Source organism: Branchiostoma belcheri, unplaced genomic scaffold (assembly GCF_001625305.1).
Source record: "Branchiostoma belcheri isolate BF01 breed outbred unplaced genomic scaffold, Haploidv18h27 scaffold121, whole genome shotgun sequence".
NCBI classification, from domain to species: Eukaryota; Metazoa; Chordata; class Leptocardii; order Amphioxiformes; family Branchiostomatidae; genus Branchiostoma; species Branchiostoma belcheri.
In genome coordinates this window covers 315,285-340,971 of record NW_017802614.1, presented here as the reverse complement: position 1 = coordinate 340,971, position 25,687 = coordinate 315,285, and the positions used below count along the sequence as shown (strand labels likewise).

Sequence of the window (25,687 nt, the reverse complement as noted above, 5' to 3'; positions counted from 1 at the left end):
TTTAAGTCCCTCTGGTATCCTGTTGTTGATCCAAAAATGCCTACCCAGGCTTAAACCATTCAGATAAGGGGGACATTAATGTTCTACTTGTTTATCAGGTTCACATGGTCATTACAAAACTTAGGTCAGTTTCAAAGGAGAGGTCAATCATTTTATGAATTGATGATGATTATCTGGTTCCTCCTTTCTAAGAAGGTTAGAAACTGGAGTGTTTTCTGTTTGTTTATGAATAGAAGTGTGGTTGATGGAAAATAAAGCACCATTAAATGTTAACTATTTTCAAAACAGATCTGTTTCCTATCCAATCAAAATCTAAAAATGCAGTCATCTTATTTCCCCTCTTTGTTTGTTGTTGTTTTTTTTTTGCGAAAAATAAATTTTAAGCATTTGTCACATGGACTCTGCAGCCAAGCTGACCGCACACTTTTGTGCTTACCCACCAATACTCGCCCACACCTGATGATATTCAGCGGTTGAATCACATCACAGGAATAAATTAGTTATCCTTTTCCACGATTGCACACTGACAATAACATGGGTGTAACCACATATTTCCAAATATTGTTTTGTCGTTTTACACAGCAAACCAAGTTTCGCGTGTTGGGAGTAAAGTTGGTGACGCTGTACTTTATGACAAGATTACAAGGAAAGGTGGAGACCTGTCTGCTGGCCATTGAGTGATGCTTTATGTTCTCTGCAGTCTGGAGAAACGTGCAAACAGACATCCAGTCACGGGTAAACTGGTGGGCGATTTTGACCTGAATCCAACACAATCTGATAAAGGAGTTTTGATGACTAATCTTTGCCCGGCTTCCCGCCACCCCGTGCACACCTTTCTCGATCACCTGGCAGACAAGTCATCTGACACGCCAGGTGTCCGTCCCCTAGCCCCGCCCTTACGTTTCCCCGCCGCGCTAATTTCTGCCTTTCTGTCCAATCAGGTACCAGGATTGTGTGACCACATTCCCATTATCAGGAGAAAGGATGAAAAAGTCTCATTCTAACATACGGCGATATATCGTCATACAACAATGTCCCAAACTACAGTAGTTCAAAGCAAGTCAACAAAAAAGATGAAAGTTTATCTATGTAAAATTGTAGATACTATATTTATGGCAATTAATTTTTCCATACGAGATGATGTGACTGTCTAAAGTGTAGGATTTTGCGTCTAAAAGAGGTTCAACTTGATGATCTTTCCTCCCAGTTGAAAATCAGCAGAAATTTGACCAATGAGAGGGAGGAGAGACCACATGGAGGTGACGTCAGCCTAGTTTGAGGAGCAGTACAGAAGCAGACATTTTACCGCGCTAGGCCAGCACTCTGGAAGGCGAGGCCAAGCGATACACACGTACGGACATTTCCCCCTAAAACTGTGCAAACCACTCTATTTTTGTATGTCGAACCGATAGAACTTTAGCTGTTTCTACTCCCTCCTCTCCTGCTCCTCTCCCCTATAATGCCGAGCTCGCTGTTCCCGGACATGGAGCCTGCTAACGGGGGAGCCCCCACGTCGATGGGAAGCCAGGATGAAGCGCGGGCGCTGCAGCTGGCCCTGGACCTCGCCATGCTTGGGCTCAGCGGAGGTAGCGACCAAGATGATAAGATGTCCAATTCTGGCTTCGACAACGATGCGCGGAACCGAAAGAGCAGCAACATGACCGAATGTGTGCCTGTGCCTAGCTCGGAACACGTCGCCGAGATCGTCGGAAGGCAAGGTTGGTAGGAATTTTCCAGCGATTCTGAATCTATGCACACCCGCACCGACACATGCCCCGGGTTGTATGGAGGCCCCTCTCAGGGTCTTTGTGTCTAGACAGGACTATGAAACTTATAAATGGCATATTCTAGATCACCATTAATTAGTCAGTGATATAAATATACTCGGTAAATTTTTGAAACTCTAACGAACGGGGCCACACGAAATTCTAATTCTGACGAAGCTCGATGTTGGTGTGCAAATAATGAGACAAGTGAGTATTTGGGTGCCAGATTATTTTTGTGCGCGATGTTTCAGTATGTGGAACATTATCCGTCCACGCATGTCGCAGTGTCGGGAAACTTTTAGTTTGTGCCTTTTGTAGGCAAGTGTAATGTTTATGAACTTGTAAGAAATGTTGTTGAGAAAGGTGGAAATGTTAAAAGCGCACGACGTTCGTTTGAACGTCGTTTCAGTGTTTGAATGGGACGATAAAATCACAGAGGGAGGGGGGTGACGGGTGGGGAGTTCTGTTTTCCTTTGTCTGGTCGTCTGCATATCCGAGCGTTCGAGTTATTGGGGTTTGTTGTGCCTTCTCTTAAAGGTTGCAAAATCAAGGCGTTGAGAGCCAAGACGAACACGTACATCAAGACGCCTGTACGGGGAGAAGAGCCAGTCTTCGTTGTGACGGGGCGGAAAGAGGATGTAGCCATGGCCAAGCGGGAGATCATGTCTGCCGCCGAGCACTTCTCTCAGATCCGAGCGGCTCGTAAGAACAACATGAACATGGGTCCAGGGCCGAATCCAAACCAGCCGGGACAGATCACTATCCAAGTCCGCGTGCCGTACCGTGTTGTGGGGCTGGTGGTGGGGCCAAAGGGTGCCACCATCAAGCGCATTCAGCAGCAGACGCACACTTACATCGTGACCCCGTCCCGAGACAAAGAGCCCGTGTTCGAGGTGACCGGCATGCCCGAGAATGTCGACCGCGCGCGGGAGGAGATCGAGGCACACATCGCCATGCGCACCGGAGGCCTCATCGATCCTGTCGGCGACCCAGACGACTTCCACCGTAACGGCACCGAAACGCCTCTCGACCACTTCGGCACAGCAGCCACCGTTAATGACCACAACAACTACATCCCCAAAGGGACCCCAGGCCATACCAATAACTATCACAGCAGTAGCAATAACATTCTTCCTCGCAACCTCTCAGAGCCTTCCAACTTCTTCAAGTTTCCAGGCACAAATGGCAGTGGAACTGTTCCTGACTTCAACCCCAATAATTACACCAGCAGCAATGGCCTGGCCTTTGACACCTTCAACAACTTCACTCCCGGAGACGACCGAGATCTGGGCATAGGTGAGTCTCCACCCTTTGACCCCGCACCTGCACCCCCTTCCAACATGTGGGCCCCGCTGGATCTGGTGCCCAACAGCCGCAGTGGCAGCAGTGTGACTGCAGCCTTGTTCGGCAGCAATGCAGCCAATGGCACCATCCCCAATGTGCAACGCCGCAGCAGCAGTATTAGTGGTTCGTCGGGCCACCCTCGCCTGTCCCCCACGCTGTCGGATTCCAACGAGCACCCCACAGCACGTCGTGTTCGCAGTGACCCCCTGAGCGGTGGACCCCCCATGTTCACCCCTCTGCCAGGCTCAGGTTTCTCTACCTCCGTGTCAAGTGTGCAGTCTGGTTCCTCCACCTCCATCTCGAGCAGCCCAACCGACTCCACAGGATCCCTCCCACCGCGTTCCAAGAACAAGAAGGATTGCATGATCTGCTACGAGAGCGAGGTGGTCGCCGCCTTGGTGCCGTGTGGTCACAACCTGTTCTGTATGGAGTGTGCCAACCGTCTGTGCGAGAAAAAGGATGCAGAGTGCCCAGTGTGTCATACCACTATATCTCAGGCAATTCGTATATTTTCCTAAGCTTTATATTATATATTGTTTACATAAACATGCTTAAGAAAACCACACAAAAATATCCAATTTCAAATTTTGACTATGAAGATGGACAAGGCTTAACCTATAACAGTCCAAAAGTATATATAACTACAAATATTTTATTCTTTGAGCGTATACAAAGTCTATTTCATACTAAAGATGTTTACAGAAATAAAGTTTAATTTAATTTCTAATTTCAATCAGATGAGAGTATGTCGCTGGGTTGAAGACATTATCATTAGAATGGCCTGTACTTGGCTTGTAACATGTAGTTGCATTTTAATTAGTGATTATTGAATATTAGAGGACATTCAGTTGTGATATGGATGTGGATGAGAAAGACTCAAATGAGATTTGGTTTAAAAATATATTTTACCCAGCAAATATTTTATAGGCTGTATGCAGATAGACTTATTTTATTCTATATGGATGAATGATGCCCAAAATGGGATACCCAAAGTGATTCAGAGACAAGCTATTGCTTTCTAACATTTGTATAAAATAGCTACACATGCCGATACGATAATTTCGTTGCACCATAGTCTAGGCATGTACTATTTTAATATATTATTTACAACAGTTTATGTATATCTAGGTGTGAAACATGACCGCAAATATACTATGGAGAAAAAAAGTTTACTAAATACAAAATATTTTTTATTTTGGGCCTGGTAACCATGTTCGGCCAGATATACTAATATTATTATATTTGTTGAGACTTGAGGATTATAAAATTGTAAGAGTTTTATTTTTCTGCCATTAAAGTTGTATTACAATAAATAAAATCTGTTGTGTTGTCAGGTTTTGCTGCTGAAGGGATGTCTAGCTACTAGTGCATTACTTAGGTGCCACATACCACATTGGCATGCCATGTAGTTGGTTTTCAGAGGTAAGTGGGGATTCAAATGACAGAACTGTATCTTCCATTGATGGTGGTTAGGAACATGGCATGTTAGGTCATGGGCAGACACAGCAGAAGGCTTTATTTGGATGATATTGAACTCCAATAATTTGGGATGGTAGGGCCAGCTGGGGTGTTATGTTTCACCAACACAGGCTGTCTATTGTCCCTGCTCTACCAAATGTAGCAAGTGATCTCAGTGTGTGTGTGTGTGGTTTGTAGGGGCTGCTGCTTACAGGGGCCCAGGTTCCCACTTTTCAGTGACTGCCTCACTGCCAGGGTAAATGCAAACTGATGGTGCAGTTCAATCTACAAGCCATGTTATTCATTAACAAGAAATGTCTGGGTAAAGCGTAATCAGTGGAAAGTGTTTGTAGATGGTGGTTCAATACATAACTCAGTTTGCTGACTCACTTCTATTTAAAGCATTGTCCAGTTAGATTGCAAGAAATCAAAGTACATTGGTACATGATTGATCAAGGTCCTGTACACCCATGTGGAAAGGTTAAAGTTTGCCTCTTCAAGGATGATGTAAAGTTGTGCCTGGAAAAGGGCTTGTGTTGGTTTTAAGTTGTAAAAAAAAATGACACCGTCACAGTGCCCTTAAAAATTACATTTCTTCTGGTAAAATAAATTGAAATGACTTGAATCTGTATAGAATTAGAAGGTAATAATTATAGCATATATAAATACTGAGGGCAAATCAACCATGAGTAGTCCAAATGTGGTGTGGTTAAGTATTTCTGTGGCCTGATTCCCCTTTCCCAATATGCAGGCCACATTTTCAGCCACGCAGACAAAGCAGGCATACAGATAGCCGCAGACAATGTAGCTAGGCTCATTCCAATTCCCCTCATGGCATCGTGCAATTATGCATCCATACACATTCCAGCTGCAAGCTTAGCTATTGGCCAGCAGCACACTTCAAGCTAAAATATTAATGAGGCCTTTGATGAACATCTAGTACATACCAGTGAAAGCTTGCATGTTTGCTGCCATCCCAGGGGGATGCTAACTTAGAAAAATAGGACAAATTTTCAGCAATTTGCATTTTGGGGGACAGACCTAGCTGGACTTGTTTTGAGTGCAAATTGGGGTTTGTTCATTATTTACAGGAGCCTGAGGAGGGGGGTTAGCTATATCCCTTTGTTTGCAGGGGCGGGTTGGCATGCTGCACACTGTCTGGACTCCACAGCAGATATCGTTGACCTTTGATGGCCTGCGACTGCCCATACACTGACATTGATCAACATCTGCACAAATGTTCAGGGTGGAGAAATGGTGCAGCAGGATTATTTGTATTCTGGCCAGCAGTTTGCAGCAGGCTAATCGAATCCTGCCACAATTTCTGTCAGTTTTGCTGGTGCCAACTGTGAGGCCAGGGGGATGAATTACTGCTGTCTTCTTCAGCCCAGGACGTGTGATCAAGCCAGGAGCTGAACTGCATTTCAGCCCTGCCAACAGTTAGGGTTTCATGCAGAAGATATGCCCAGTGAGTCCATTCCCTACAGCAGTACAGAAAGCTGGAGAACCAGACAAAGCCAGGGAAGGTTCCATGCAAATTAGGGCCTCAAAAGGGTGGTGGCTGGATGGGCTGTCACATTCAATACCCCAAGTGCCTGATCATATAGATAGAACTGACCACAAAGCCAGCATTGCTGCTCTCACTATATTTTGTTAGTCCCAACAACAGAAGAAAGCATTATTTTCTGCACATGATTGTTTTTGGCATCCATTTTGATCAACGTGCTGCTGTTTGTCATTTGGCTTTTATATGTTCAGCTAGAGTACATCACATGTATGAGGGTCTTCATGGGGGTCCTTGCAACATTATATATCGGACTGGGGGAGGCCCTGCTATGTTTTATGGTAAATTCAGGAGGGCCAGCAATTAATGATTAACATGAAATTGATCCATATTCATATATGCAATATGTGCATAATTTGGGTATCAATGTTCAGATTTGTAGGAGAAAGCTGAGAAAAATGTACCAAACATTAGGCATCCAGTGTAATTTTCAGTGTGACAAAACAGAACATATTCTTGACAGGGAAATTTGTCTGATATTGACATTTCCTGCCATTTTATCACCATTTCATACTTGAAACATATGAAACAGCACAGAAACAAGCTATGTGAGGAGTCCCATTATTTTGGTACCACCAATAAATAACCAGAACCAGCCTACAGTACAAAACAATCAGCTGTTCTCCTTCAGCAACATCACATTTTTGCCTCACAGATATCAGTACACAATGTACTGGTATGTTGTTTCAAGTTACAGCATTAAGAAAATGCCCAAAAAATGACTTTGAAAATCCAGTTGTCCTGAATTGTTATTGGGTGCCTTTGGCTGGCTACAATTAACTGTGAATTAAAATAACTCACTATGCCTCGCAAGAAAAGTCATGCAGGCCCTCATGTACAAATGTATGCCCATGGTACAAGAGGAATCCGACTTCAGGTTGAGATAAGGGTATCAATGTTCATGCTGCCTTTAGAGGGACCTGTGACTATGGCCAAGCAGTCCACAAGGCCATTTGGTAACATGGAAAAGTTAGTTGCAGCTTATAGTTTTGTATTTGGAATATGTACTAGTACTCTGGAACAGCTGGATTGACACATGGTATGATTTTTTTCTTCTGGTTTCTGAAAAAAAAAAAGAAACAGCTCAAAACACATTCTTTAACTTGATACTTGATAGTAAACAGCTTGTCACTTTCAATCTACAAAGGCAGAAGTCTTAATCAAAAGTGATAAGATGCACCCTTTTATAATGAATGCAGGGCAGCCACATAACTTCAAGCCACTAAGGCAATTTGGACTCTATTTTGATTTTCATTGCAATGTTTCAGTGTACAAAATGTACATGCATGTAGTAAATGAAGCATTGCTTTTATGCTTGCTATCTAGTGGATTCCATTGCTATCACCACTATCAGAAGGTGAAGCAGTCGACGTCACATAGTTCAATTGCCACTTTCAATCAGCCTGGCATTCAGAAAGGTAATGAGCTACAAGCTAAAAATAGGCTTTGTGGAACGCTTTGTCAAAAGACCCCTTTACAGATGCAGTCTTGGAATCCTACGAAGAGCAATAATTACTAGTACATGAATAACACTTAAAAATAGACATTTCAAATTTGGGACTGGCAATTTGAAAGAACTAATTAACTAATGAAGCCCTCTATTTCAAGCTTAATTGCTGTTTTGCAGTTTACTTTTACATGTAGGGTGGAAAAACATGTTTTGTTAGAATTTTTTTTTCTCCTTCCTGACGAATTTAAACTTAACCTATAACCATAATGGCTGCATATATCATGAAACCAAAGAGTTTCATTTTTTGAAATTCTTGATTCAGCATTCCTCAAAGTTTTTTAATACTACATTTACATGTATATTTATAATATCATACATTAAGCTGCTCTTTTGTATATAATGCACATAAAGGATATTATGTCCCTGGCAACAAGCTGCTGCATATGGAGATATCGCTATGAGGTATAACATACATAACACATATTGGCACATGTGAGCCAGTCTAGTAAAGCTACCAAAAAAGGAATTGTTATAAATGTGTGCACATCATAGAATGTATGTTACCGGTAAACAAGTTGAATTTGTTTTCCTTTCAAACCTCTACATCTGATTTAGTGTCTAAAATGGATGTCAATCAAGTTTGAGTGGCGGGATGTCAGCTTGGGATGACTGCAGCTTTATATGTTTCCTGACTGGTTAGGTTGGGTAGTACAGATGACTGGTATAGTATATTGAAGATATGGATGGGCTCATTCCAGCATGTCAAGTATCTCATGCATAATTCCAGATACGTACCTTCAACTGCTGGTATAAGGCTTTTTTCAGGGTATAATGATATGGACACTCGAGGCCAGTCCAATGTAATTGTTATTTCTCTGATTTAAAAAGATGTGAAATTGGAATATCAACATGAACAACAACTTAGTATTGCGGGGAAACCCTGTACCTAATAAGGCAGGAACAGAATACACAGTACTCAGATTCAGTTTTCCTTCCTGCAAGCCGTTTTCATCTTGCCCCTTTGCTTTTCCTTACACATGTCCGAGAACCGAGGTTATACATGTAACTTGGCGTGGCCCTTCTGAACCTATACAATATAGTGTTGTGTTCTCCCTTCACCCCCTCTGGTAGCCCCTGGGAGGCTGCCTGGTGCAGTGACAGATGGCAGTGGATGGGACAGAACAAAGCACACTCAGCCACCAGCAGGTGGGGACGGTTGATGATGTCATGGCCGACGGCTGGGGCTATTGTCCAACAAGACATGCCTGCTAGCTGTTTGCCAGCACGGCAGATAGTCAGAGAGAGATATTTGGAACTCATCAGCTTGTTTGAGATCCATTGTTTCAGCAACACATTACTGTATTACTGAGTACGAGATTACATCAAGTAGGTCAGTTAAGACAATACAATGCATTCTTTTATAAAGAATATGGCCCATTAAAACTGTCCTACTTCATTGACAGATTGCATATGATTGTTAACCACTTTATACACACAGTACAAGCCCTGCAGGGACAGTGTTACTGCATAAACAAGCCACTATGTATTTTAAAAAAATTCAAGGCAGATGGTCATTATGAATAAGTAACTATGATTTACATTACAGCTTGTTTCCAGCGAACAATTATATACTGTATATATTTCACATGCTAACTAAAGGTGCACTCTATTTTGTTTCGTCACTTCTTTCTTTCTATAACAATCCTTTAACATTCATCCCATAACCAAGAAGGATATTCTATACATACAAAAGGTATGCATATTTGCCAATACAAACATATATTGGCTTTCTCTGTTTCTCTACACTGTACTGGTCCCCAGAACAGGGCCCCCAACAACCACCAAGTCCCAACTGCCATTACTTGACTGAAAAGCAGCAAGATTTAGAGAAACCAAGGTCATTATCCAAAGGCTTGTAAAATACCAGTGCTGCTCTACATCAGACCATGTACGCAGACAGTTGGGTAGATCATGAGGGAATTATGTGGAGGCCTTGTTTGACCAATAACAACCTGTTCTGCCAAGAAAGTATTGTTGACCAATAAAAAAGACCCCCACCAGCTTTGGGTTATTAAGAGTGAAGAGCCTGTTGCAAACATTAAAAAAACTTTCAGCCAGTCCCCATGGACTTCTTACTCCTCTTGGTAATGCATAGTTAGTGCAGCATCAACCTCCTCCCTGCAAGGGTACCACCCTGCAGTGTACTTTCAGAATTTGGTGCATGGACAAGGCCATAGCAAGGAGGTAAGATACGGATAATCAATATCATTTGCTGTTTCTCTTTGCAATATTTTGTTGGTTACTTTGGTACATATATTGGTACTGGGAATGCAATATTGTCTAAATTTGTCTTCAAATGACTAAGAAATTCATCATATGAACCATCAACTTTGAAGTTTTCTGCTTGGTGGATATTAGTATTTTCCATACTACCATAAATGGCGTCACATGCTGGAACACCTTTTTCCAAAACATCTACATAGAAACAAGAGCTACAAAACAGTACGTTTTGTCAGATAGTTTGTGAAACAACTACCTTATTCTATGAATCATAACACTGTGGTGGTTTATTTTTGTGTGCCGTGTCTAATGTGCAAGTGAAATTTATACCAGACATCCCTTAGGCAACACCAGGGAGACTTTGTGGATATGGAAAGTATGTGTGTATTGATTTCAGCTTGTTAAATCTCTTCATTTTGATATCACATACATTTGTAAATCAGATCTCCCTCAGGGTTAAGTAGATAGAGATATACAGATAAAAATAGGAAGGGGTTGATCAATTACGATTACCCAACCTGGGACACTTGGTTGTTACACCAGGTGTTAGAATGATTCTTACATATGTACTACATTTTTACACCCTAGGCAACAGCAAACACATTTGATTAACGTTTTATGCAATTATTTAATTATTCTTGGGCTACTTTTTTCTTTTCTTCAAAGTAGTCTGTATGCCAATGCCAAGTTTAGACTACCGGTATCTCTCTAACTTTTGAGGACCTGAATTATTGAAAATGAAAAGTTGTGTTTATCTAAACATTTTGGAAGCAAGACACACAAAAAAACTCTTGATAATTAGTATCTACCAAATGAAGAAATGTCTTCAACTAGTCAGATAACTAGTCTTCATCTTTTGTGGATCAAGGTATATTTCTCAATACAGAAATAACCACAATACAATATCATACAGAATTCTTCATGTTCATTACTAAAGGCACTTGAAGCAAAGCCTTCTCACATCCACCCAACAGTCTCCAAGCAGATCTTCCTGTGGCAAAATCGTAACTGCCAGCCAAGAGAAGGCCTACTGGCGACAGTAGACACAAATACCTCCATGGCCAATGATTTTTCCACGGAAAGATCTACTTGGAGATTAAACAAGCACTCAAAAACTCAGACAAGAACATCAACTATACAACATTAAAGAACAGGTATCTATTGTTACAACTACAAGGTTTAAACACTGGAAAAATAGAAAGTTTGATATACAAGTAATGTCTTCTCTTCCTGTCCCTTTCCTCAGCAAGCAGCCTTTACATCAAGCCTGCAGGTAATATACCCAAGGCTCCCAATGTCTCAACATCTACAGCTGATATATGCAGCAATATCTAACACCTGTCAGTGGCAGTGCTACGGTATGCATCTAGGGATATCCTATGTACGACTAAACTGAGACATGAGTTAGAAATAACTGTACAGAGGTGCCATCTGCCAAACAGTATTTTTAGAAAGGATGCTGTGATATTATGATGAAGTTGACAAAACATGATGACCTGGGCAATTCAGGGTATTTGCACTTGCATGACTATAAAGCAAGTCTTGTCTGCTTTGCTGGTAGCTGTCCATCAAATTTGATTTTGTACCTGTTATCAGTCACATAATTATGACATAATACAAATATGAAGGCCTGACTCTTTCAAGTGCACACAAACATGACCTGCAGACTCCATACAAAAACTGGTACACCCTTGTATGTTGTAGTCTGGTGAGAAAGCTAAAGTTGTTCATAGAAACCACCCCATGTCAACATCCCACAACAAAAGCCTTCATCATTGATATAACCACATACACAAGTTTGTTCCTGAGAATTTGGACATGCATCAACTTTTCTGCTTAGAATTCATCATAGCTGGTGGTAAACTTAACACCTGCACTGCACTTCTGGCACCCATGGTTCACAATATTCCTTCTTCATACAAGTACAATGTGACCATAAAAAGTTGATGTACAAGGTTTCTGAAAAAGGACCCCATCTTTTTGTCAGAATACATGGACACGTACTGAAGCTGCTGGATAGGACTACATGATAACATTGAGTATAACTGAATGCAGTCAAACGTGCTTGTTAAATCTTAAACAAACTTGACCTTTTCATCTTCAGTTAGCAACCTGTTCCCTGCAGAAAACAGATATTTCCAAGCCATCTCACTTCCTGACATCAAATAATGTTAGGATATTTCATTTCTTACTTTCTATTGTATTCATGGCACCACAACATAGAAAATGGTTGGTACTCATAGTTTCCCCCTAGGATTTGTGACTTTCAAATTCTTAAAATCAAAATCTTAAAATCAAACATGATTGAGAAATACAGACATCAGTAAGGAGTACATGCTATATTTTGTCACAAGCCTTCTGTATCAGCATGATTCCGTGCAGAACATGTTTATGCATTTCCCAAAAATCCTGTTATTCCATGAACAGTATTTTTGTATTTCTTTACATTATACCATGAAGGACTACATGTACATGTAATAGCATTACTCTAGTCAAAGCATTTGTTCCATTTTGTGTTCAATAGTCTAATCAACCTCTGGAGGATACCAGAACACAAAGGTGTGGTGTAAACGCAACATCAAAGGTGTGGAGAGGCTTTTGTGTGACACCCATCAAGGAAATGTTGGTCTGTAATGTGGATGTTGGTCTCAGCATCTCCTGTAGAGCAAGAAGAAGGAACATAAATTATATTCTTGTGTTACACTCTTGTGACGTCCTTGTACAGTTAATAAAATGTATAAATTTGGTTCTGCACTGTAGAATTAAAAGATGCAAACAAAAATTACAAAAATACAGTTTTACTTGACACTACTCTCTGTTAGTTGACATAATTCTGATACAAATTTGGTACACAAGGGATAGCTTAGCTTAGTAGAGACTGCCAGAGAGCAGGTTAACGTATATTCTAGCAATGCATAAAGAAGGTACACGTCTGAAAACTGTAACTTATGTAAGGCAAAGACATGCAACACACTGATACAGTAGTACATTACAAACCCACCAGCACGGGCAATCTATGTGTCAAACAAATAGAACTTTGTTCACATATAGCCAGCTGATAAGGTGTTTGTTTGCATATCAGTGGTCATAATTTGATTCAGACAGGCCTCCAGCCTATTTGTTACTACAGATTAGCAACAAAATGCCCAACAAGAGTCAGTCACACTTAAACATGATGCTTATCTTTGATGCGGCTCTGCAACAGAAAAAACTTGATTATCTGTGCAAGTACCGTACTTCAAGCTTGTATTATGAAAACTCTGCTAGACACTTCCAAACCCTGGTTGCGCAATCTCTAGTTGTACTTCAAGATTTTATTCTGATACACAAAATTTACAGTTCTATATCTGAAATCTGGCTGTTTATCTGGAATGTTGCTTGAGTTACAAATGCATGTGTTTATATTACCATAGGTGGTTGACATTCACATTAAATCAATATCCCACACTAGCATATTGCACTTGAAATAACTGTTTTACCATATTTTCCAAATACATATGACCAACTTGAATTGGACACCTCTCAAGTTTTCCCCTCATATATTCTGCTATCTCTGCTATACATCTACAATCAATCATCATAAGGAAGTGGTGTGTAGGAGTAGGCCAAGTGTACTTTGACCCAATAACATCATTAGTTAACTCAATAAAAGGTGTGGCTTGCTGACAGTTTCAGGCCGTGTGATGAAGGCTATTGGCTGAGGTGTAATCAGACATACACGCCTGTTGCAGTGTTGGTTTAGACTTTGTCAGAGTGTGTTGGTGGTTTATGACATCAGGTGAGAAATTTGTTTGTACATGACTAAGTCACAGTTGTCCTTTGATCCACATTTACCATTCAAGGTTAGCAGTTAATCTTTAATGCGAAAACACACATGTCCAAACTGAGTTTTACTTTGATCAGCAGACAGCTAGTGATTCTGTGAAGAATGATAATGAGTTGGCAGGAATCCAGTGGAAGGGAAGAATGATTCAGCCCTTGATGTGGCGTACACTGTATGTGCATTCTGTCTGGCTCCAGCCGTAAGACAATTTGCTGTGGTCGGTGGTATTGTATGATGCAGGACTAATGATTTTATACACGACAGAATAACATGTAGAAATACCCCTCCTCACATTAGTACATTGGGATAAATTTTGGAAATGCACATACACATGTACATGTACTAAATTTAAAGATTTACAAGAAAACATTGTGATAATAGCAAAACTCAGCAATATGTAAGAACAGCCCACTTCATGAAAAGATTGATTTTGAATCTTAAGAAGTATTGTATTGTCAGCAAATGCAGCGAGACTCCCCTATTTTCTTATGGCACCTCTCCAATTCACCTGACAACTCAAGTCTGTAAATTGATCCAAGCCTCCACTGGCGAGGTGCATGTATTGACTTGGATCCATCTCTGCTCACTATGATATAACCATCAGGTTGAGTGTATTCCCTAGAAGTTGGAACTACACATATTCAAACCTTTGCATGGTGCACTTTGGTATCAGTAGAGCCATTCATCACTGTTGGTGGACAGCCTTCATTGAACACTTGTCATAAATGCACCTAAAATTCATCCTTTAGTCTGACTGAGATTTCCTTATACCAGAGGCCCCTTAGATAATAGAAGGCTTGTGAAGAAAAATAAACTGAAAATTTAGTTATGACAAGGTACAAAGACTAGGTCCCTAATAGCAAGGCTCTATACTTGAAAATAATTGTCCCATTATACCTACAACACTTCAGATGCTAACACCCTGTCTACATAAATTATTGCAATCAAATTAAATCCCTGATTTTTATCATTTTCAAACGCATTGATTTTAGGAGCAACGCACCATAGGCACGGCCTCATCTGTAGCAGAAAAAGACTCTGATTCTGACGATCAATAACGTAAGACAAAGTCTGTCACATAAATCCATGCAGAAGTATGCCAACTCTGGTGCTGTGGGAGTTGTGCCAGAGGGGTGGATTTTTGACTATTCACCACCATATCAAGGCAAATATTTGGGGACAAATCTGGCACAGGAACCAAGCTACAGTTCAACCAGACTAGAATTCCACCACTGACCTACGTACCACTGCTACTGTGGACATGTCACCCTGCCCAGACACAACATGTTGACTAAGGCCTGATCACTGATCTGGTGCCTAAACAAACACTGATAACACCATCAGGTAACTCGCATCAGGACTTTCCACACATGGGAAATATATCCAGACTTATTTTCATTCCCTACACATCCAACTTAGACTGTAAAAACTACCAGCGATTATTTTGTAATATGTATGTGCAAATTCGTATTTGTCTAGCATGTCCAATTTCTTACAGCAGATTTAACATGTCTGTAAAGAAGTAGACTGTCAACTAATTTTTTATACTAACTTTCTCCGTGCTGCCTATCCCTGAAACCAACATGAATTTGGTGACAAACAGCTTCTTCAGCAGGGAGAAGGTTAAAGTTTATCATCACATGTTATTTCTGTTTATGTTACATATAAGGCCAGAAGAAATTGTGCTACTAGTACAATATGTATGTTCAGTTTTACCAATCATGGGATCAAGCAGATACACCCCTATGTGTAATGCCCCAAACCTATCTATTCTGAATGCAAAGTCTCATTTTGAAAGTAACAGTGCACACAGGAGGAATGTATAGAATACATGTAAGACCAGGACAAGTCGGTGTCATTTCATAAAAAGGACTTCTAAAAGAATGTTAGCCGCTTTCAGTCACAAGTTCTGAATGAGATTTTATGGTCGCTATCCCCAATACTCACTTGTTGACTACTCGGCTTGTTTGTTGGTGTGTAAATATTTCCCAGCGATGGCCTCCTCCAGCCGTTTCCTGGCTTGTCGAACACGCTCTTCCTGTTTCCTAATGTCCTCATCTGATACCACCAATGGTTTCATTAAGGGTTGGTCTGCAGAGAAAAATGCAAGAACAGGGAGAAATGGGTGTTTACATGATGCATCATGGATAATGAAACTGCAAAAGTTGGAATTTTTGTTGGACTTCAATTTATTTCTAACACTCATCCAGTACAAACACACTATTTCTTACAAGGACTAATAAGTGAGGAGATCCACTTGACTACATCTCCTTATTACTAACAGATGTAAATGGGGAAACAGCTCAGTCTCCATGTACAGATTGCAGCACGTACCGGTGTTAAGCCAGACGGCTGGGTTCTTTTCTACAGTGGATGGTGCTGTGGTCTGTCCTGTGATAGGGTTGTTACTAAGGTGCAAACTGGAGGCAATACTCTGTAACAATGTCTCATCATTCCAGCCTGGTCCCAAACCTGCACAGGGAAAGAGGTAATTTCTTGAGAACTCCAAACACACATGCATGACTGGACACCATGATATAACAGAACACCCTACATGATAGATGCTGTACAATGCATGTAAAGTATATTCTTTGCTCGGGTGCAGTTTTGTCTTGACCTGATAGGAGGCGTTACTGCATGTTGTATAACAAGGACTACTGACCTTCCAAGCTCTTGGGTAACTCCATGTTCTTGATGACTTCTTCTGCAATGTCACAAGCATTCATTCCCTGAAGACGCTTTTCCCAGAATAACTGCAGAGTGAGGAGAAAAACTGAGATTAATGAAGGATTGACTTCAAGATAATTAATATTGTACTTCTCAAAACATTTATGCTAGCTTTTCAGCTACCTCCCCTCTGTAGTGTCTGAGGTAGCCCTCTCAACTGTGAAACATTTACCAAAACCAAAACAACGAATGGGAGTTTCCCTCCTGCAAAGAAATATGGACATGTTAGTAACATAATTGAAGTTACTACTTAACTCTAGTTTCCTACAGTGATGTTAGTCTGCATTGTCATCATCATTTACCACTACTGGCACTAGTGATAGCTAATGGTAGTTATCAAAAGACACTAAATAATTAGCAAAAATGGCAGATATAAAATAATGGCTTAAACTGTTATGTTAGTTGGTACAAAATCCTGGCTTAAAATGTTATGTTAGTTGGTCCAGTGCGCCATAGGCTTAAACTAAAATGTTAGAGCTATAGAACACTACTGTACTGTGTTGCAGCAACACTCAACTCTGGGTATTCAAAAATGATTTTACATTAGACAGATGATAAAGACGCACCTGGGATATATGTGAAATTGGGTGGCTACTGCCCTTTTCTGCAGTCTCTGACTTGGAGGAATCAGAGATCGCAGGGGGAGGCCTGGCAGACTTTGGTGTTGTGCCAGACTTAGGGCCCATCTGCAGACAAAGAAAGGACAGGTACTGTACTACTCATCTCACAGAGAGGACTATGGATTCATCAACTCATTTTCCATGTGTGCCCACAAGTGCAATATAAACAGAGTCAAGCACATGAAGATTTATGGAGGTACTTTGGTCTGCACTATAGTCTTGTCAACCATCCAACAATTTAGCCTTGAGAATAAACTTGGAATTCCCCTTATGGTCTTGAGTTTACTGAGGCTAATGTAACTATATAGGGACTACTAGTTCTTTCTGGTGTGAGACCAGTCATTCAAAATGCACATGTTATAACTGGTCTTCTTTTGGAAGGAGTGGCTACTTGGAGCCAGAGGGCAGGGGTGATACATCAAGAACATACATCTCTTTTTACATGTAACATATGACAAATATTTTCTTGGCAAGCCATCATATCACATCACATCACATTATGTGATGTGATTTATGATGGATTTCCAAGAAAATATTTAACTATATCATCCAATTACAATTTCAGTTTCAATGTTGCTGCAACAACAGGCTATACAGTCAAGGTACACAAACATCTGTTTTTGCCTCTGTGAATCATCTTTAAAATTACTTATGTCAACAAAAAAGAATCAATGGCAGTATTGTTTTTCTCTGTTTAATATTTTACATGACCAGAAACAAGCTTACAGGATGAGCTGTTCTTAATCTTTTATATTTACACATCCATGAAAATAAACTCAACATTAAGCTTTATACAACACAATGTTCAATACAAGCCAATATACAACCGTCTCGTGGTTTGTTATACCCTGTAAAATGCAGGAATGACAGAGATCCAAGTAAGATTTAAAATCATTCCTGGAACACTGACCTGTTTGGGTTGCTCCTGATTTGCACTTTTGGGATCGTTTCTGGTCTCGCTGCCCTTGTTGGCCTTACTGCGCACATGTGTGACCGGCTGTTTAAATATGGAAGCTGTCTGTCTGATGGGCAGCACCAAGCTGGCATCATACTTCTGTACAGGTGAGATAAAGGGGAATCTTACATCTAACATCTTACAGGGGTAATACTGTGGCTACTCTAGCTAAACAAAACTATTCCAATTTAAATTTAAAATGGCCAAAATCATATTTTGGATTGAGTCTTGACCAAATTGACTTGAAATTGAAGCCTTCACCAGAATTTTCTGGGCGACAGTGGCTGGTGTGCTGCAAATAATTTCCAATTAAATGAGCATATCAGAGCCATCTTACTTTGTTGGAGTCCAGAGCTCTTGTTGCAACTTTCTTGTTCTTGTTGACTTTTGAAGACAACATTTTTCCCGTCCGAAAGTCGAAGCAACTCAAGTCAAATGTGTCTCCCAAGTATCTTGCAAGTTGAGGCTTGCTTCGGAACTTTTTACCACTCGGACTGAAAAATAAAAAAAAATTCTTTGTTATTAGACATCAAATATTTTCCAACTACGATCTACCTATGGACATTTAAGTGGAAGGAGACTAATGAGGATTTTTTTTTGTTTTTTCTCAGTACTTTCCAGCACAGGAGCTTCCTATCTACAAGTACAAGTACAACAAATGTGCCATTTCCATAATCAAAACAACAGATGGCAGATTTTGTACCTCCTCCGTGAAATATTTATAAAGTTTTGTGAATTTCTTGTTTCATTGATTGTTGTGAATTTCTATCTCTCTATTTTGCCAATGGCATCTGTCCAACAGACTCACCACCAACTTCCTTCTGGCCAGAAGCTTTTGGGACCTAACCTCCTGTGTCTGACCTTTTGTGGTGTGTAGTTAAGTATTCCTCCCACCAACATGCTGTTACTCAACTGTACGATCACACAAGAAAACACACATACAGCCAAAACACACTCAAAACAACACCTTCATTTTCACGAACATAATAAAATAAAGTGACACTGAGCCAGTTTCAAGATTTCGTGAGGTATTACCTCCATACCTGTAATAATATACATCAGACTTTCCTGCTGACAACCCGGACTTCCTCGTCACCTCCTCCCTCTTCCACCCCTTCGGCAATGCTGGACAGTCCATTCGTTTGCGCTCCATACACTGATTGCTTCTCCAATTCAAGCTGAGGAACGAGTTCACAAACAAAGTAAGTTTAACTTCAAGGGGATGAATTAGTTTGGACATACAGGACAAGAATTATCTATACATATCATGTCAGATTTACACAGTCAGAATGTAGCCAGATGTATTCTATTATTACATACTAGTACAGTACTGCATTAAATGCCTTGGTTTGAGAGACAGTTGTTTTGGGGGGCCAGGAAGAAGCTGCCACATCATGTAATACTAACAGACATAGACAGCAGTAGGAAGGAATCCACAATGGGCACATGTTGCACAAGAAATTCCTGACTTGACAAGACTGTATGTAGGCTTGTATAATCCATTGTAACTGGCGCAGCCAAGTGACACACCAGCCATACCAGCGAAGACTAAAGCCCCTAATTAGGAAAAAATTGTACGGTTGTTCAGCACTGTAACAGGACTTGTATCTAAATAATTCTTAGTAACTTTATTAGTTGTTCAGTAGGCAGGTCATTGCTGGATTTTTGCTAAATATTCAAATCATGAACTTTGGTGCTAGTTTTGTGTTCTTTTGCAGGGATATAATCACACTGCAAACATTTTCTTGTCTTATGGGTGAGCCACTGTGACTTAACTTAAGTTGCTTCAATCACAAACTTAAAATGTTGGGAAAGTCTCCTTCCCTCTCTTAACATAAAATTAATCCCTGCATTACATGAATTTACAGTAAATGGTCAGGATTGCATATTGATTAGATATTTTAGTTAAGTTAATTTCATGTAATTTTGTGTTTTTTGATAAGTAGTTGTCAACTTGCACATCGCTGGAGGTTGGAACTCGGTATTCTGAAATGAGAGTGGCCACATTTCCGAATAAAATGCAGGCTTGTTCAAAGTGAATAGTCGTTAAAAAGACTAATCGACCGACGTATAATCGACAGGAAACCAAAATTTTGGGCTGTGCTACAGTAAAGTCTCCACTGGTTCTGGCACTTCTAGATCCCTGGTGTAGTTGTGGCATGGGCTACTCAAGTTCCTCACCGCCTCAAGTTCCGTTTGTCTCAATTTTTCATCACTGTGACATGTGTGATGTACTATGATTGTTTTCCACGGTCAATTCAACACAATTGTCTTAAGAAAATATTATTTTTACTTTGTATCTCAAAGAATGAACTGCACTCGAAAACTTACAAATATTTATTTGAATAGATGGGGCATCGTGACCGGTGCGACTGCGAGATACATGCATGTGGTTCTTCGGAACTAGTAAGCAGCTACAGGTCAGTCGGGGCTTCCCTACACTGCATGGCTTTTGTTGTACAACAACGTTCGCAAGAAAGCAAAGTTTGGCGTGACAGATGTCTGGGCGCCACGCCGCACATCTGCGCACCACGCACTGCAGGAAAAACAATGAACTCAAGATGGCGGGCCCGGCGTCGCGACATAAACTTCTTCCCTATATTCTGCTTTCACTAGGTAAAACTGAGGACATGTAGATTGTGATACTCACATATGTAACTCCCTCTGCCGTTCTTAGCAAGGGTAGGTCTCCGCAGCTTTAGTTGACGCTGCTATAACTACAAGTTCCCGAAAGGCGGCATCGTCCTGCCTGCCTCCATATTTTTCCGTCAGGACCACAAAGGTTTCTGGGAACGTTCTAACAACGGTAATCTGTCGATCGCTTCTGCTGTAAGCTGATTGGTAGAAAGCAAGGAATCCGCCTATTTGATTGGTTTCAGTGGAATACAGCTATTCTGTGATTCGCTTTACAAGAAAACATTCAATAACAACCAGACTACCGTCCATGTTGAGAAAATGCGGGAAGTTCAAATGTAACTAGTAATGTCACGTTAAAATTATCTGGCCCTACCTCAGAGGTTTCCTTGCCAAGTACCACACTAAACTACCTCTTGACCATTATTCTAGAACAAGGGAAATATTAGACCACGTTTGGTAACATATACCGTCCGCTACGCGGTCAATATGCAAAGGTAAGGTTATATCAAGGAGGTAGGAAGAACCTCCTTGGGTTATATCAAGGAGACTGTTAGATACCGGCTTCTAAAATGATTTCAGTATGACCTGAATGTTACTGGGACGATCGAGATTTATTTTTGCCACGTTACTAGGTTCACAACGGGTCAACTCAAGAGCCAGTGTTATTTTCTAAAAAGACCACATTTATTTTTATTGCCGACGTGCTGGTCAGAGTCGGTCACGTACATAACAGTTACATACATACATAGTATAGCATTTCCTGACTGGATCCAGATCTGTATCATACATGTACTTACAAAAGATGACCATTGTCTTTTAATACATGTCCAGACGTGGCGTCTTTACTAACTTCACAGCATGGTTTTCAAGGAGTGTCCATGAAGAAACAGTAAGAGCATGGTGTAAGTATATATATTCTGCTATCTAGACCATAAAATCAGCAGTTTACTGTGAGATGAGAGACTGGCTGCATGTCCATTATTCCCCCTTCCTATTATATAAACTTGTCTCCCCCCATCGCTCTTCCCTCTCCCTAAAGTCATCTCCCCCACCACTCTTCCCCCTCCCTAAACTCGTCTCCCCGGGACTCCCCCCACCACTCCTCCCCCTTCCTGTAAGTCATCTCGCCCCACGGCCCAATTTTTCAACATTTTGCATTTTCATATTCATGCTTCCGATTCATATGTGTAGACCAAAGTAGGCTGGATTCATTATGGGAATGGCTTGTAAGATTTTATTTTCAGTCCTTGAAACATACAGATGCTGAATTTCTGCATTTAGATAAAACCAATTGATATTTATATTATTATATTTATAAGATTGTGGATTATTATATTTATAAGACCCCCATATTATTTCCCTCAGTACAACAGGGAGGAACACTCGCAGACCAGAGCTGTGCCAAGTTTCTCTTCAGTATGGAGGCTGGCTGTCCAGACACAAAAGAGTGAGCTGAAAATATTTCTTTCATACCTTGATACGAATAGATTCAGGTTCTATCCAGGTTGGCTTGGGTTTTCAATTCGAAATCCACTTATACTCATCCTTCTCAATGTTATGTATGTATCAGCACAGTTATAGGTCTTATCTTCATGTCCATATAACTGTGTTGATACATACATAACATTGAGAAGGATGAGATTTTCCAACATAACATGGGTGGATTTACCAAATTTTCAGTTAGCCCTTGGTCCTGATTACAGAAAATCTGACCTTTGATTGTGATGTCAGCGAGGGGTTAGCGGTAGCTTAGGTTCATAGGATAAATAATTATGATGTAGACAAGACATGCAAAATTGTATTTCACTTCAAACCTTGTAAGGGCCTGTTTCTCTTTCAAAATTTATCAGGATGTAGAAATTTATGTTGATTTCTGCATAAAATTTTCAGATTCTTCCAGAGTAGCCTTTACCTTGATGAAAGGTTGTCCATGTTCCATGCTGACTTTGTTGATGCCTCTGTGCAACAAGGAGATATGAGTGTGGTGCCTATAGGCATGTATGTACTACCTCCACCACAGCTGCACCCTGGTAAGTGTACTCTGAGAAGTGTCTTTTCTATTTTTCCCTACAACCATATTTTCTTAGGATTGGAAGGAGTATACTGTCTAGTATTCTTCAAAAGTTTAGTGCAAGATATTGTAGCCAGTTTTGTGATGCTTTCTACTTTCCTATATTAAGACAACAGGTGGACAGGATATTCTTGTAGTACCGGGTACATATAAACTTTCAGACTTTCACATTTGATAGATGTTTTTGTAAACTGTTTATGTACACAGTACGTTCTTGATACTAGTATTCATTTCAGAGCTAGACAGGAGAGGCACACTAGCATGGATGAAAAATACCAGATGCAAAGAAATCCTTCCACCAAGCAGAAAAGAAACTGTGAGACCAGCATTTATCAAATCACAAGGCAGATACATGTAGTTCATGGTTCTTGCACATCATTCTGTGAATTGTTGGAGATCACATGGAACTTGCAGGCTGTCAGTTTTGACTAATATGCGAATTTTATCCTTCCAAATGATACTTTTGAAGGAAGTAATTCCAGTCTTGTTAGTTTGTACAGATTAGTGGCACAATGTAAGATTGGCACTGCATTCCCACTCACAAGAAGCCAGAGATTTGCATAAAAAAACAACATGATTTATCTATAAGGAAGACATAAAGGAAGCTTCTGTAACTGAAGGAGGGAACAATGTTGGAGAAAAGGGAGACGTGGTTAGCCTTGCAGATAGTGAGAAGCCTCTGGCAGCTGGTAGTTCAGGTAGTTCAAATTATCTGCTTCAATGTTTTCAAGTTACACGCAAAGGTTCTTTCCCTTTTTGAGCTTTGAATTTTTTTTTTTTCACATTATTAAACTGACAATGAGTCTGAAATCCTCAAAACTTCTTTCATGTAGAGTATGTCACTGCTGTTACTGGTACTTCATCAAGCACCATTTTACAAGCCAAGAGAAGCCAGGATCACAGGGAGGGCATCCTGCAACCCACTGACTGCTCTGATGAAAGAACTTCAAATGAAGAAGTAACTGAAGCACAAACTGAAGCACAGTTCAAGCAAGGGAACAACAAGTAAGAACATTTGTGGGACCCATCTTGCTGTACTCTACCACAACAAGAAAGTAAATTGTGACATCTCTCAAGCCAAAATGTGTCTTAAATAGTGTACATTTCTATTTCCACCAGCTTATAAGCAAGCTTGTTTGATTGTTCCTTCTAGGTCAGATAGTCTTTGCTGTTTGCCAGTGCCAGAGCCCAGTACCGAAGCACGCCCTGATCCATGTGACTCCTGCAGGGCTCCACACCGCTTTTTACACAGCAGGCTGGATGGTCAGTTGCACAGGCCATGTCCTAGACTTCAGTTCTGACATTGTTATTGAATCCTTTACTGGTTGATATGTGGAATATGTAATTCATGTACCATGTCTGTATTAGAAATTTCAAAAATGAACAATGTGTACACACATGATGTACTTTTAATGTACATGTCTAGAATGTTTGTAGTGTATTTGTATCTAAACAAGTCAGAAAGACGGGAAAGTATGGACAGTTTCTCCTTGTTTTTATTATACTGGTAGAGGCATAACAAATTTACTTAACTTTTGTTATTATATTTTGGTTGTTCCACAGATATTCCCCATGTTGCTGATCTCCAGATGAGTAGAAGTGAACTGCTGCAGGATTTTGTTCCAGGCTCAAATGGGTTCAGTGTCAAATGCTGCAGCAAATAACTGTCATGGGACAGACTTAAGGACAGTTTCTGTTCAAAAACAGGGCCGTTGCCAAATTAGTTAGTGCACAATTGTTATAGGGGATGACAAATTCTTCCCAGATTTAATGTTGTATAGATTGTTTGAATGTACAGTACATAATGTATATTAGTAGCTTGTTCTCACAAAGAAACTTCCTTCAGGTCTACTGTTCATCGTTGCAGTGACATGGTTGAACTAATGTTAAATGTTATAAGATTTAAACAAGGAAAATCGTAGATTTTGTACCTCCGGGTATTGAAATGTGTGTTGCAGAATGTTGGGTGCATGTTGGGACTGTTCTTTAAATTAGTGAATTCGCGCGAATACCATTTTTTCGAAAAGTTTCGAAATGTTTGTAATTGGCTAAATGATCTGTGAAATCACTAATCCCCCTAGCCGACTAGAGCCCAAAAATAGAAAGGACAGGGGGCATCCCGTGGCGAATCTGGCTGCCCGACCCTCAGCGACCAGCGATAATGTAAACAAACACCCGCTCCGGGCGCCAGCCGCCAATCGTCCGGTGCGCGTGTTACCCTTCTAACATGTATTAAAGTAAGGCCATGTTGATTTGATTATATGGATGACATCCTCTGGGAACCCCAAAACTGATGCGCGCGTGCGAATAGTAAAATCTGAGCTTTTTATTGTATACTTTTATATGTTGTTTGTTATATACATGTAGTTGATGGTGTTGAATTTTATGTGTTAGATTTAACCTTCCTGGTTGTGTTAACACAGGTCAGTATTTTCATCTGCAGCCTATAACATGTACCCACGAACGGGCCGCCACGAACTTATGCCACAAGGAACTCGTAATGAAACTCAGAATGACAACCGGAGCCGTTAAATGGAATCAGACGTTAAAAATAACTGCTGAAGTACCTCCCCGCATGTGCAAGTCATCCTTATTGTCACTTCCTCCATTTTCCGCCGATTCTTCGTATAAATTGGGGAAGTAAAGGTCTGAATCCGCGGTATTTGTAAGTTAGAAGTAATATACGCCGAAAACAACCAACACAAAGGTTGCGCAACAGTACGTTGACCCCTGACCCATTGGCTAACCAGGAAGTGCCGATTACGTGTCCTGTGAACGCGTACTAAAGTATCCCCCCAGCGGGTCCCACCAGGCACGATAATGAGACGTTGATTGACGGCACATGTGGTTCACATCTGAACAGTTTCAAAGAAAGAATTTATCGACACCCCTCTGTGTGAAAGGTCAGATCAGTGGTCGCGACCTCAATCGTCCTTATACATGCAAAGGTCAAAAGCTGAGGCCCACTTTCACACTGAAAGGGGTGTCCATC

General features: G+C 40.7%; 3 protein-coding genes across 4 annotated transcripts in view; 2 read left to right on the top strand and 1 right to left on the bottom strand.

Moving 5' to 3' along the window:
• The first annotated feature begins 1,273 nt into the window (after positions 1-1,273).
• Positions 1,274-4,428, top strand: LOC109463057 (RNA-binding protein MEX3B-like). Its single transcript, XM_019759761.1, has 2 exons — positions 1,274-1,718; positions 2,304-4,428. Exons 1-2 carry the CDS (start codon positions 1,460-1,462, stop codon positions 3,626-3,628), a joined length of 1,584 nt encoding a protein of 527 aa, XP_019615320.1. The 5' UTR covers positions 1,274-1,459; the 3' UTR covers positions 3,629-4,428.
• Positions 4,429-11,000: 6,572 nt separating this feature from the next.
• Positions 11,001-22,571, bottom strand: LOC109463025 (methyl-CpG-binding domain protein 2-like). 2 transcript variants are annotated; one of them, XM_019759694.1, is made up of 9 exons: positions 22,537-22,571; positions 19,031-19,165; positions 18,325-18,481; positions 17,943-18,086; positions 16,979-17,098; positions 16,348-16,438; positions 16,020-16,157; positions 15,633-15,776; positions 11,001-12,520 (listed from the first exon to the last, which is right to left on the bottom strand). In XM_019759694.1, the coding sequence occupies exons 1-8, from the start codon at positions 22,554-22,556 to the stop codon at positions 15,640-15,642; spliced, it is 942 nt and encodes a 313-aa protein (XP_019615253.1). In that variant the 5' UTR covers positions 22,557-22,571; the 3' UTR covers positions 11,001-12,520; positions 15,633-15,639. The 2 variants fall into 2 exon arrangements, with proteins under 2 accessions (XP_019615253.1, XP_019615254.1); XM_019759695.1 differs by lacking the exon at positions 16,979-17,098.
• LOC109463026 overlaps positions 20,325-25,687 on the top strand; it is a 9,047-nt gene continuing 3,684 nt past the window's right edge. Inside the window, exons 1-9 of the mRNA XM_019759696.1 lie at positions 20,325-20,407; positions 21,456-21,526; positions 21,990-22,071; positions 22,515-22,654; positions 22,932-23,011; positions 23,285-23,393; positions 23,529-23,700; positions 23,849-23,958; positions 24,259-24,602. Coding sequence (XP_019615255.1) covers positions 20,337-20,407; positions 21,456-21,526; positions 21,990-22,071; positions 22,515-22,654; positions 22,932-23,011; positions 23,285-23,393; positions 23,529-23,700; positions 23,849-23,958; positions 24,259-24,359 — 936 coding nt within the window. The 5' untranslated portion in view covers positions 20,325-20,336 and the 3' untranslated portion in view covers positions 24,360-24,602. The remainder of the gene's footprint in view (positions 20,408-21,455; positions 21,527-21,989; positions 22,072-22,514; positions 22,655-22,931; positions 23,012-23,284; positions 23,394-23,528; positions 23,701-23,848; positions 23,959-24,258; positions 24,603-25,687) is intronic.

Bases quoted from the DNA above. Each gene is read 5' to 3' on its own strand.
- LOC109463057 (XM_019759761.1), top strand. From the start codon at position 1,460: ATGCCGAGCTCGCTGTTCCCGGACATGGAGCCTGCTAACGGGGGAGCC. The intron at 1,719-2,303 runs GTTGGTAGGAAT...CTTCTCTTAAAG, and splicing joins CGAGATCGTCGGAAGGCAAG to GTTGCAAAATCAAGGCGTTG.
- LOC109463025 (XM_019759694.1), bottom strand. From the start codon at position 22,556: ATGGACAACCTTTCATCAAG. The intron at 19,166-22,536 runs GTAAAGGCTACT...CTCGTTCCTCAG, and splicing joins ATGGACAACCTTTCATCAAG to CTTGAATTGGAGAAGCAATC. The intron at 18,087-18,324 runs GTAAGATGGCTC...TCACCTGTACAG, and splicing joins GAGCTCTGGACTCCAACAAA to AAGTATGATGCCAGCTTGGT.